This window comes from Tachysurus fulvidraco, chromosome 13 (genome assembly GCF_022655615.1).
Source record: "Tachysurus fulvidraco isolate hzauxx_2018 chromosome 13, HZAU_PFXX_2.0, whole genome shotgun sequence".
Classification (NCBI taxonomy): Eukaryota; Metazoa; Chordata; class Actinopteri; order Siluriformes; family Bagridae; genus Tachysurus; species Tachysurus fulvidraco.
The window spans coordinates 1,435,535-1,449,397 of NC_062530.1; the positions used below are offsets into that span (position 1 = coordinate 1,435,535).

At 43.2% G+C, this 13,863-nt stretch overlaps 1 protein-coding gene across 2 annotated transcripts in view; it reads left to right on the plus strand.

Moving 5' to 3' along the window:
- Positions 1-10,122, plus strand: part of hipk3b (homeodomain interacting protein kinase 3b) — a 36,983-nt gene extending 26,861 nt beyond the window's left edge. Inside the window, exons 7-16 of one of the 2 annotated variants that reach the window (XM_027160286.2) lie at positions 194-350; positions 2,044-2,161; positions 2,374-2,495; positions 2,704-2,807; positions 2,887-3,042; positions 3,125-3,451; positions 3,615-3,761; positions 4,527-4,762; positions 7,009-7,142; positions 7,595-10,122. In XM_027160286.2, coding sequence (XP_027016087.2) covers positions 194-350; positions 2,044-2,161; positions 2,374-2,495; positions 2,704-2,807; positions 2,887-3,042; positions 3,125-3,451; positions 3,615-3,761; positions 4,527-4,762; positions 7,009-7,142; positions 7,595-8,065 — 1,972 coding nt within the window. In that variant the 3' untranslated portion in view covers positions 8,066-10,122. The remainder of the gene's footprint in view (positions 1-193; positions 351-2,043; positions 2,162-2,373; positions 2,496-2,703; positions 2,808-2,886; positions 3,043-3,124; positions 3,452-3,614; positions 3,762-4,526; positions 4,763-7,008; positions 7,143-7,594) is intronic. The other variant, XM_047822272.1, reaches the window with a different exon arrangement.
- Positions 10,123-13,863: the final 3,741 nt, after the last annotated feature.

Genomic DNA, 13,863 nt, shown 5'->3' on the forward strand with positions numbered 1-13,863 from the left:
GTCCTATCAGATCGCTCAGTTTTAGTATCTAGTGCACTTCATAGGGAGGAGAAAAGAGAAGCAAATCAACATCAAACTAAATAAAATACTAATAAACGTCGATGTGATATTATAAGGAAAGGCAAGAGATAAAAGAGAGAGAGAGAGAGACAGATTTTACGTTTACAGGTTTTTTTTTTCTTCTTCCTTTTAGTGTGAAGTCGTGTTTCCACATCATGGACGTGTGCAGACCACGACCCGGAACCTACGACGGTGTGAACCGTAACAAAGCCTCGTTCACGAGACCGGCCACGACCTCGGCGCCCAACCTCCCTGTGCCCTACAGCAAGATGGCTGCCATACACACGCAAGTAAGAGACCCTGTGAACGCAGTCGCAGCAGCGCAGTAACGCTTGAGCCTGCACACAAAATGTTTGTGTGTGTGTACGTGTGTGTGGGCACGTGTGTGCACGTGTGTATGTATACGTGTGTATATGCATACGTGTGTGTCTGTGTGTGCGTGTCTCTTTGTGTCTGTGTGCGTGTTTGTTTCTCTCTGTGTGTTTCTGTGTCTCTGTCTCTCTTTGTGTGTCTGTGTCTCTCTGTTTCTCTCTGTCTGTTTCTCCGTGTGTCTCTCTTTCTCTCTGTATCTCTCTGTGTGTGTCTGCGTGTGCATTTCTGCGTGCGCGTCTCTGCATGCGTGTCTCTGCGTGCGTGTACGGGTCTCTGTTTCTCTCTGTCTGTTTTTCTCTGTGTGTCTCTCTTTCTCTCTGTATCTCTCTGTGTCTCTGCGTGCGCGTCTCTGCGTGCGCGTCTCTGCGTGCGCGTCTCTGCGTGCGCGTCTCTGCGTGCGCGTCTCTGCGTCCGTGTCTCTGCGTGCGTGTACGAGTCTCTGTTTCTCCTGTAAGTGTTTTAGCTCCACACTCAGAGCTCACTAATGTCAGCTTATTGCACAGCAGCGTCATAGTCATGGCAACACAGAGAACGTCATGGCAACACAGAGAACGTTATGGCAACATAGACAACGTCATGGCGAAGCAGAGAGAGCGTTGGGTTGCTATGGAGGGAAAAAAAAAAAGAGACGCATTGTGGCTCTGTTCACTGAGCTGACCTCGAGGAGCAAGTCTTTATTTTATTTCCCAATGGAAAGGTTCAGTCACCTGCGTGGTCTCGTGTCAGTGGGACCAGTGAATTACCATCATGTGGGGGGGCTGTAAGGGTGGCAGCTGGGCAGGCTGAAAAGAAGGGATGATGATGATGAGGTTTTGTTGTGGTGATGGAGAGACTGACCTCAGCTAACACCTGCTGTTTTAATCACGCTAAAGAATGTTTAATAACAGAGTCGGTGTGTGTGTGTGTGTGTGGGGGGGGTGTAATACAACGGTACTGTTCAGGTGAACTCCAAGTTCAAGGGGTGCGTGTGTGTGTGTGCGTGTACGCGTGTGTGAGGGTGCGTGTGAGGGTGTGTGTGTGTGTGTGCATGTGCGTGTGCGCGTGCGTGTAGGTGTGTTCGGGTGCGTGTGAGGGTGGGTGTGTGTGTGTGTGTATGTGTGTGTGTGCATGTCACATGAGGCTCATTTAGAATTGTTATATTGCCCCCTGTTGGTCATTAAATGTCTGTGCGTTGTGAATGTCTATCTTTAATCGCAATAATAAAAATTATAATAATAAATGTTTTTTTTTTTAATTATTGTGATTTAAAAAAAATAAATAATCAAACAGCTTAAAAATATCTGGACGTTATTTAATCTATTTATTTAAATACTGTTTTTAAGTGATTTGTTTAGAAAAATCATTGTCATTTTTATAATATCAATATTCATTATTTATTTTTTCCAAAACTCACTTCATGGTTAAATAAAAAAAAAATAAAATAAATAAAAAAACACTCGCTAGAAAGTAAAATAGAATAGAACAAAAGTCTGTATATAATTATAAATTAATTCCAAAACCAATTTATTTATTTTTTTTTTCATTTCCAAACTCTTTGATGTCTGAATAAGATCACAAATAGACTGTAAACTATAAACGTGCTGGTTTTTATTTTTCCCGTCTGCTCTGCAGCCTTTGGCTCCGTCTGCACCCTCCGTCATACATCCTGCCATCCCGCTCCAGACAGGAAGTGCTCAGTTTGGGGACTCGTTTCAGCAAGCGCTCATCATCTGCCCCCCCGCACTACAAGGTCATTAGCATGTTGTTTAAGAGCATTTATGCTAGGTTTATACTAGAGTCTTATTAACTATTATAACTGATATAGAACTTGTTTGTTTTTAGAGGGTTGTTTTTATAGAATGTGTTGATGTGCGGTGTTAAATAGCGTAATAGGCCACGCCCACAAGACAGGAACCAGGAGTTGATAAAGTTCACGGCTTGTCCTTCTTCCTCCTCTCGCAGGTCTCCCCCCCAACCCCAACAAGCCGGCGGGTTACTCCGTGCGAATGGAGAGCACGGTCCCGCTGGTGACCCAGGCGCCCACCATCCAGCCTCTGCAGATCAGACCAGGTGTCATCACACAGGTAGTCGCTCTGCTAACCCAGTTATCATCTGAATCTGGAATGATTGACAGTTACATAGGCGTTTCATGTCCTATCTCTCACTATGTGTGTAGAGTTAAACACACAAACAGGAAGAAGGCACCGTGCGTTAAACTGTTCTAGGGTCTAATCTAACAGCGAACAGCGTCTGATTGTTTGACTAAAATCTCGTCTCTGTCTGATTCCAAAGACCTGGTCCAATCGGGCACAACAGATCCTGGTTCCGACCTGGCAGCAGGTGACCCCGGTGGCATCTGATTCTGTGGCAGGACCACAGAGGCTGGCAGATTGGGGGTACGTTTGGGGCAAGGAATCAAACTTTTTAGTGTATTGTTAGAAATATCATCACCGCACGGTTTTTGGTGTGTTTCAGGAAAGTCCGGCCTCACGGGAACCACTACAGCTCCATCTTGCCCCACCCACAACCTCTGCTAGCCATGTCAGCGCACCAGCCAATCAGCATCGGCATCGCTCATGTGGTGTGGCCACAGCCGGCGTCCAACAAGAGAAACAAGCCCTGCGCGAACAGGTCAGTGTGACGCGCGAGTCAAATAACCACCTGAAACTCAGATTATTCCTGTTATGGTGACGTGACCACCTTTTTATTTTAGGACTAACTTCTCACACAACAGCAACACGCACACCACCGCGTGCCACTCCCCGAAAACCACCGACGCTCGCAATCGCACGGAGGCAGCCGAGGGTCAGCGTCTCGCGACGGAGGATTGTGTGGTGGAGGCGGAGTCTCGGGAGGAGGAGGAGGAGCCACCGTGCTGTAAGGTGGAGCTGGAGGCAGAGTCGAACAGGCTGGGCGTGTCTGAGACTCAGAGGCAGGCCGCGACGGCCGACACCCCGAGTCCAGCAGGCAGCGTGATCAGCATCAGCAGTGATGAAGAGGAGGATGAAGAGGAGCAGGGAGCACAGAAGCACTCAGTAGAGTAAGTACAGTATAAGTTTTAACTTCTCTTATTACTGTTCCCTGGAAGTCTTTGTATTGTTAATGAACTAATAAATGTTTTTAGATGTGTTATATTAAGTGTGTGTGTGTGTGTGTGTGTGTGTGTGTGTGTGTGTGTGTGTGTGTGTGTGTGTGTCTGTAAGGTGTAAAGGCAGTCCGGAGTGTGAGGCATGTCAGAGTACACTGAATATGGATCGAGTTTGTTCTCTCAGCAGTCCTGACTCCAGTCTCAGTACCAGTTCATCAGCATCAGTGCAGTCCAGCACCTCACCCTGCAAGAGACCCAACAGGTACACACACACACACACACACACACTCTCTCACACACACACACACACACACACACACACACACACACACACACACACACACACACACACACACACACATACACACACACACACACTCACACACACACACACACACTCACACACACACACACTCACACACACACACACTCACACACACACACACACATACACACACACACACACACATACACACATGCATACACATACACCCCCCCCCACACACAAACACACATATACACACACGCACACATACACACACACCCCCCACGCACACATGCATGCACACGCACACACACACATATACACACACACATACATACATACACATATACACACACACACACACATACACACACACACACTCACACACTCACACACACACACACATGCATACACACACACATATATACACATACACACACACACACACTCACTCACACACACACATACACACACATGCATACACACACACACACACACATATATATACACATACATACACACACACATACACACATGCACTCGCTCTTTTGCTCACTCCACCCCTCCATCTAATCTGAACTTAGTTGAACTTGATCTTAGTTATTTCTGTCATTATGTGAACATTTGTGTTTTAAAAAAAATTAAAATTTAAATCCCCTCATGTGCGCGTGCGTGTGTGCCTGCGTACGTCTGTGCGTGTGTGTGCGCGCGTGTGTGTGTGTGTGTGTGTGTGTGTGTGTGTGTGTGTGTGTGTGTGCTCAGCATGTCTGAGGATGAGCGAGAGAGCGGCTGTGATACGGTAGACGGCTCTCCTGCCACAGACTCGTCGGGTCGAGCCGACAGTCCGTTCCTGGAGAGCAGCTACATCGCTGATGGGAATCAGAACTATAAAAGCCACGTGAGCGCAGAGACAGAGATGAACAAAGTCCCTGTAAGGACCATGGTGGTGCCTCCAATGAGGGTGCAGAATAACAACAACGAACCTGTGGCCAGGACGGGTACAGAACCTTTACATTTATATATTATATTAAACTCGAAACACAAAATAAAACCTTAGCTGTGTTTATTCTGACAACAATGTTCAATGTAAACCAAATCCCGTAAGAACTTCGTGGTTTTCTGAGAGTTTAAGAAACTAAAATTCATGTCAGTGATGAAGACATCAAACAGGAGCTCAAACATGAATCCAGCGAAGATCTTAAAGGAGCCCCGCAGGTGGTAAAGAGCTGACCGGGTGCCCTGAAGGGTGCAGGAGTTCCTGGATGTTCTGGGTGCCGTGTTTCTGAACCGTTTTGACTCCCAGACTTCCTTCTGATGTTTGATGTAAACTGAAGCTCTTGAAGAGAGAGTCTGATCTAACAGTGGCCTGGTTGTCGGTTTGAGTCTTTCAGAAACTGTTGATCTCCCGCTGGGATTTTCACACCCGAGTGTGTAGCGTTTACACCAAACGGTGCAAAGACATCTGAGGAGAGTCGCAACGTGCTAAGATGAAATTCTTCAGCAACTCACGTTAAGGAGAAAAGCATCTCTGGCCTCTTTTCCACCGGAAAGAACCGGGTGCTGGTTCAGAGCTAGCGCTGGTGCTGGTTCAAAGTTGGTTCCACTGGTGAACCTTCTAAGAACCGGTTTGCCTTTCCACCGGCAAGAGAGCATCACAGCGCCAAGTGTGACGTCACTGTATACGTGTCACAACAATGGCGGATGTTGCTTTACTGTTAATGCTCATGGCTTTGCGAACCTACATCGGCATCCAAACGCGGCGAATAATACGTGTACGTGCGGCTCCGTGTAATCTGTATAAACAGAGGTCGTAATCGATAAAGTACATAACGTTATTTTATCGTTAACACAAAAAAAAATTAGCCTTAGCATGTAGCTACCTACTATCATGTGTGCTGATAATGTATCATATCGCGGTAAAGTAAAAGTGTATTAAACATTAGTATACTTAAGGTACATTATCAAATGCGCTAACAGTAGCCCCGCCCACAGCCCCGCCCACAGCTCCTGACGCAAGCGGTTCTTAAGTCTAGACCAGCAACATTTTGGTGCTACTTAAGAACCACTTTTCCTGGTTCGGAGCCGCTGCTTTGGCGATCGAAACAGTAAGAACTGGTTCTAAATTAGGCTCCGAACCTGCACTCGAACTGCCTCGGTGGAAAAGGGGCATCAAGATGCATAACAACCTTGAGTTGGATGAGCTACAGCAGCAGGAGACAGGCTCTTCATCCTGGGCACAGACTCATCAAAACAGACCAGCTGAAACTTCACAGAGATCTTCATTCTTCTGTGTGATGTGAACTTTCAGTGAAGTTCTTTTCTTGACCATCATCTGCAGGATTTTATGCATCGTGCTGCTGTTACACGGTCGGCCGATCTAAAGATCTCCGTGAACGTGCGACGTTCCTAATAATGCGGACGGCACTCCGAACATGTCCGATTCGGACCTTCTTATTTTACCACGAACGTGAACCTCAGCTGCATGTCGACACACGACACGTTACCCTGTAAACGATGGGTTAAATCTTTAGCTAAAGTTCACGCAGTACATGAGAACATCTGGACCTCCAGATGTACACAATGTTGCAGTTACACAAAAAAATGAAAGCACTTCAGCTCCCAGATGATAAAAAAAAATCCTCTGCAAGTGTTTTATATTTAAATAACAGAGCAGCTTGTACCATGTGTTTGTGTTTCCAGATGTGTCCTGTGCCGGTCTTAACCTTCCCAGATGTTGAGAATTCCTTAATAGACACATGATTCTCAAAAACATGGCAACCTTTTCATGCTTTCGGTCTTACTGGTTATGATCTAAAGCTCTTTAATCATCGGTCTAATCGTAGTTCTGCTCGTCTGGTCTCCGACGATGTATTTTTAGCTGCTGATTCCTCATCCTGGCTACAGGGGGCACTGTTTTTAAATTAAATGATCAGATTTTACACCTCATTACACTGCAGCCATGAGCGAAGTCTGGGTTCTGATGAGTTTCCGATAACAGCAGCTGTTAGATATATATATATATATATATATATATATATATATATATATATATATATATATACACCTTGTTGTTGTTTCCATAGCAACAACTCACACAGGGAAAAGTGTATTGACTGCTCACGTCATGTAACTCTAACGATACACGGTCATCATGCAAATAAAGAGATTTTGTTTATTTAAGATCTCCAGAGTCTGTGGCACACGATGTGACGGGATACTAATCATCTCTTATATCCGATACTAGAGCCGTCGTGTCAGTCGAAAGGTCGCGTGGGTGCCGTCAGACAGCCTCATCACCACGTCTCTCTCCTGAACCCACCACAGAAACTCATCCCTCCATCCCAACCACCACCACCACCACCACCACCTTTCGGGCAGGTCGGTGTTCCTCAGACCTTTTTTCATCCTGTGATATTTTCTGCTCATTGTTGTTTATAATAATATATTTAATCTGACAAGTCCTGTAAGATAAGCAACATAAAGACGAGGAACAAAAAGAGGAAATAAAACCAAAACACAGATTATTTATTTGTTTGTTTGTTTGTTTGTTTGTTTGTTTGTTTGTTTATTTAGCCCTAATGAGCAGTAAATGTTTGTCTCTTTTTACTCAGTTGGAAAAGTAATGAAATAATCCATTAAATAAATAAATTAGTTTTTAACTTATTAAAGAATTAATTAGAATAATTCTTGCAATATTTATTTTTTTTAATGAAGATGCAAAACCTTTCAGACTTTCTGTGATTATATAAATATGTAAATAAATATATATAAATATAAGATATAAACATTTTAAAATCTTAATTTAATTTAATTCCCGTTTGTGGTTTCAGCTCCAACATCCCGCGTCGTCTCACCCAGAATGGAACGGCAACTACAGCCACCGGCGCCCTCAGGCTTTCATCCCCCCCACGGTGCACGGCCACGCCTTCACCCTTCCTCACGGCAGCCCCACCCACTCCGCGGCCCATCCTCCCTGCCCACCCCTGAGCATCGTCCACCCCCACGCACAGCCCGCGCTGCTCTCGTACCCGCATTCGGCTTCTCTGGTGCCCACTGGCCCCATGTCGCACCTCCTGCCCTCACCTGGTACTACACGGAGCCACGTGCTCCTTTCGCACCCGGCCAGGCACCTGGTGCACCAAGTGAGCGTGGGCATCAGCGCCCGCCTCTTGCCCTCGCCCACGCTCCACCCTCAGGGCCAATTCAAACCTTTGTTCCCTTCACACTCGTACATCGCTTCTCCCGCCTATGCAGGCTTCCCGCTCAGCCCCACCAAACTCAGCCAGTACTCCTACATCTGACGGCCGCTCGGCGCGGGCAGCCCGTCTACCCCTGCGTCCCGTCGGGCCGTCACACAGGAACCACAATCCATTCGGTGTTCATGCCCCTAGCCATGGCACAGACAACAACACATACAAGCTGTTTTTTTTTTCTTTTTCTGAACCACGTCAACTCGGGTGCAATCGAACTTTAATCGAGCTTTAAAAAAACAGAACGAATGTTTAGACGGTATTTCGCAAGTCGGTGAAGAACGCGAAGAGGAAAAGAAAGTACGGACGGAAAAAAAAAAGACGATGTGTTTTGCACATTTTCTACAACAGATTTTCAAATCCTCCAAACAGGTGAATAAATAAAAAGGAGGTGCCAAAAAAAAAAAAAGATTTAAAACGAAAAAATCATGAAACCATGATTCCTACTCCTCTTCCTCCTCCTCTTCCTCCTCCTCGTTCCCTCTCAAATCTATTTTTCTATATTGCCTTCTGAATAGTGTGAGACACATCTGTTTGTAAAGCCACCCCAGTATCCCGGTCATGAGCCCCGACCTGCACATAACGTCCGTGTGGTGATGTTCTGCCTTTTCAGAGTATTTATACCGGTGTGGTTTCGGTGTCGAGTCACTTAATCGGATCAGACGAGCGGTCGTCCTTCACGCTGCATGTGTTCTTGCATGAGCCGCAAACGTCGTGTCAGATCGGATCGGAGAGATGCCGATAGATGTCGCTCTTAAACGTTCCAGTCACGACACTCGCTGCATCGTTTCAACACGTCCTCAGCCATAGTGCCTTAAATATTTGAGGTTGATCATGTTACTACTTATAGAAATATTAATATATAGATATACGAATAGAAATCGACGTCTCGGACCGCAAGCACTTGAAATTCAGATCGGTCCGTGCGTCCTGCGTGTGTATACGCAAAGGTGTTCGCTTTCATACCTGATTTGATTTGGCATGGATGTGTCGCATTGCACAAAAATCAGTTTTCGGATCTGAAACGTAATCGTTTTTTTTTTTTTGTTTTGTTTATTTTCGTTCGTTTTCCCCTCCCCCTCGTTTGTTCCGCGAGGACGGCATGCTTTCCGCCGTAGCGAGACGGTCGCTGTCGGGTCCGTGTCTCTTTTATAACCTCCGACCCCGTGTACAAAAAGCAAGCATCGAATACCGCTTAATGTTTGATAATCGATTTGTACTAAGTGGAGAAAATATAAGAGAATTAAAATGACTACGAACAGTTTGTACCGTTTCACCGAACCGCAATACAATCGAAATCGTCGTCGATTCTCGGACGTCTGTAGGTTTGCGTTTTTTTTGTTTGTTTGTTTGTTTGTTGTTGTTGTTCGTTTGTTTTTTTTCCCTTTCTGGTTTTTCTCGTTTTCTTTTAAGACTCTTCGAGTTTTTGTATTCTAGATGTGTAGACATGTGGTGGGCATGGCTTTGACTAGATGATGAAATGCAAATAGGTCTCTGATTCATGGTTTGGATCTTTAGCCTGACAGACAGACCATGCAGTATTTGGAATATAATCTAATCTAATCTAATCTATATGTACGGTATATCTCCTAGAGCTAGTTCTATTTAGCGCCGAAGCTTGACGAGGTGTGACTTGATCTTGTGCAATCTTCTCATTTATGCATGTGTGAAACGATTTAACGTGTTTTCTTTGGATATCCCGTACCGCGTTCAGCGCTCACTGGTGTCGACTGCTTATTTTCTACATTCCGTCAGGGAGATAATAATAATAATACGTACGCTTCGTGCAGATTTCTCGATTTGTCGTTTCGGTTTTCGTTGTGCGTGCGCGTGCTTTTATTTCGAATATACGGTTGCTTGTGCAGCACCAAAGACTGTAATCCGTAACGAATTCGTTTTCTAAGCAAGGTAGCTACTCTCCCTGCATAGACCTCATGTATACTGTAGTAAGTCTAGTCCTGGGGTATGTTTTTAAGACTAAACGGAAATGTATTTGAAATACGGCTTAGGTTAGAGCGTTAGGTTTAGCTTTTCCGAGCAAGTAATAAGACGCATCATCTATCTTGAATGTATCCTAGATAAGCTGCTATATAATTATTGCCACTTCAGATAGCTGTGAAATTAATTAGATGATTTGTTTGTTTTTGTTTTTTTTTTCTTTCTCATCTGAGTTTGTATTTTTTTGTTGTTGTTGTTGTCGTTGTTGTTTGTATAGTTCTCTCTTCTTACCTGAGATAGAAGTGTATTTGGGTTTGAATAGTTTTGCTTTGGAGTGTAACTGTAACTGCTGTACTGCTGGTGATGGAGATTAGAGTTTGGGTTTGTCGATGCTCTTTGGGTGGTGCTGGTGGTGTTTCGCATCAGTATTTTAACTCATTAACTGTTCCAGTTTTAACTTAAGTGTGTTTTTATTATTATTGTTATTTTTATTATTTTTCTTCTGTGTATATTCTCTCTTTTTTTTTTTTTTTTTTTTTGGTTTTTGTTTGTTTTAACGATCGTCGATCGGTTTTATCAAACGTTTAAAAGCCAAAACGTTAAGGGAAACGATAAGCCCCGCCTCCGAGAAAAAATATTTCTATAAAATAGTTCCGTATCGTCGGATTTTTAAATAAAACTGCAAAATCAAACCTTTTTGGCTGCAACAATCGAATTAAACAATTCTGGAGGGACTGAAAATTCAGTGTTTTTTAAGAATATGAAAATAATCGTGAGCCTTAAACCTTTCGAACTTTTGCGTGATGTTTTATTTTAAACAGCACGCAAAAAAAACTTAAATTGCTTTTTTTTAACATGTAGAAATCGTCATTTTTTTTCATTTCTGGACATTTCTATGTCTGATTTCTTTATGAATGAAATTCGGAGATCTGACGACAACAATTCTAGTAAAGGTGACTGAATTTGAACGTGAACCGAATCCGTCAGTTTTTTAATGATTAATATCTCCGTATAGAGTCGAGTTCCCTCTTGTGTTAGTTCTGTAACATCAGCGCCGTATATCAGGGCTTGATGTTGAGAACGATTCTAACTGCAGTTTCATGAAATTTTAAAGCTGGACTTCATATTGGAAGTGTTTCTGATTTTTATTTTATTTTTATTTTTTTTATTTAATTTTATTCTTTTTGTACGATGTCTTTGAAAATAGAGTTGATTGTGTGTGTGGGGTGTGTGGGGTGTGTGTGTGGGGGGGGTGTTGGGTGGGGTGTGTGTGTGTGTGTGTGTAAGGGGTATTGGGGGGTAAGGCGTGTGTGGGGGGGTGTAAAGGGTGTGTGTGGGGGGTGTAAAGGTTGTGTGTGTGTGTAATGTGTGGGGGGGTGTAAGCGGTGTGTGTGTGTGTGTGTGTGTGTGTGTGTGTGTGTGTGTGTGTGTGTGTGTGTGTGTGTGTGTGTGTGTGTGTGCCTTTAACAAGGAGACATGTGGAACAGGTCGATACGAGAGCTGACGGTTTCCAGGGATCAAGATACTAAAATGAATCCATTTGTTTTTGTTTAATTTTCATGAACAGAGATTTCACATTTCTTATAAATAAATAAAATAAATGAACGGTTTTAATAAGTACAGATTTGAAGAGTTGTATTTGGATCCCTGTGAAATGGTCGTCATTAATACATCTGTCCTCGTAAACACTTCGGATATCGTTGCAAAAATGACCGAAAGTCTTTAATTTTCAGTAACTTTTTCTTCCCCTTTAAAAAAAAACGATTTTTTTATTGTTATTTTTACATCAGTGCTGTTTTATTATCCACTTACTTCCCCTAATCAGCCTGCGATAAGACCGCATTTTAATCAACATTTATTATTATTATTATTATTATTATTATTATTATTCCTAATAATCTGTTGTTGCTACATTTTGCATTCAATATTTTATTATTATAATTTTTTTTATGATGATTATAAACCTATCCACTATACTTCAGGGTGTTTGTACTAATCTGCTGTTGCTACTGTATTATATCCTGAATCACCTCTCAGTATGACGGCATGTAAAAGTCCTAACGCGTATTTTTCTGTATTTTATTGGAGTTTACTGCGAGTTCTGATGTTTTTTGCTTGTTTGAGTCACCACTGATGAAATAGGAGCTGTTTGTTACTCACCATTTATCTGCTTGTCTGTGGCTTACGTTTGCTTTTCGTTTCGTTTCGTTTCTGTTCGGTTGTTGATGCTACACTAGTTTTGCCATGTAGCAGTTGCACTGTGCAATATTTGAGCGTATGAGGATGAGGGAAAGTCCGACTCTCGGATGTGACGTCTCTACGGCTTGCGATAGTTTGTATCCTCTCTAGTTCTCAGTGACTTGGATGTGACTGAGCTTCGTCACATTAAGCGGGTTTTCCAGGCGACTCTTTTTGGTGAGTGTCATAATAAAGAGTTTATGGTGTATTGTCAAGATTCACTTTGAATTAAAAAAATCTATTGCTGCAGTCTCGTGTACGTGTGGGTTTTTTTTTTTTTTTGTATTATTATTATTTTCTCTGCATTACAGGTCACATGCTCTTCGTTATAGTTTGCTGTTAAAAGTTTATAACCCGGTGTAAATCTTTACACACCCGTTAAGTAAAAGACATTTTATTTACACCGACGAGAGGTTTCTGAAAGATTCTGTACTTAGTAACAGAAATGCTTAATTATATTGATATTAAAATATCTCAGTTGTGTAGTCATATTTATTTTATTTATTTATTTATTTAGTTAGTTTTAATGGATTAGATTAGATTTAACTTTTATGCCAATGAAATGCAGTTAGCATCTAACCAGAAGTGCATAGATGGCTTCTTTACAATTGGCAGTGTAATAAATAAGGAGCCTGGGGTCAGAGCGCAGGGTCCGCCATCATGCAGCACCCCGGGAGTAGGTGAGGTTAAGGGCCTTGCTCAAGGACCCAATGTAGACCTCTCAGCAGCTTGTGGCCTTGAACCCCGACCTTCCGATTAGGAACCCAGCGCCTGGACCACGGGACTATTTTTTTTTAATGGAGGATCATGTAGTAATCAGTTTCTTTTTCTATTTTGTATTGCTTCGTGTTACAAGACTGGATTCGCACGATGATTATTTATTTATTTTCAGACGCTGGAAATCATCGAGAGTAGCATTAAATACTTAAAGGTCATACAAACAACTAAAAGTAAAAAGAAGCAACAAAACACCATGAGACCAAATCCATTATTATTTTTTTACACATAAATAAATAAAAAAAATGAATGTGGTGTGAAAAAGAAAGAAAATTTAATCCCAAACAATGCTTCTCCATCGTACGGCAGCTAACAACCGTCTGAACGTGTGCTTCCTCTGAGACGCACGAAGCCAATGTCAAACTACTGCACCTTTTCTACCCTCTTCCACATGCACAAGTGCACAGATACTCATATCAGGCTAATGTTCCTGGAGAGATTTGGCCCTCCCTCATTCCCAGGACTCTTGGGCTTCTCGGGCGTCGGGTTCGAGCTCACGACCTCCTGATATTAGTGCAAAAACTTTTCCGTAGCTCTGCTCAGGAGCCCAAACTTTCCTTCCTGCACTGTGATTAAAATGTGTCAGATCGGCGGACGGGGTGATCGAGGTTTGTTTGCTGATCAATGGAGGCAGCTCATGGTGAGTATAAATCACCGCCCCAATCAGTCATCCGGTGTAGATTGTCAGTGATGCACACTGAAAGTAAGGGGTGCCATTATTTTCTGCATAAACTCATACGGGTTACAGTGTATGAATGTGATCTCACAGACTGATCAGTACGACCTGTGGGCGTGATGAACTGATTAGATTGTAGTGTGTTATGTTGTCCACCAGGGGGCGCAGATCGACACCGTGTTCCACTGGGCTGCATGTGCGCGAGCCACATTGATTAAAC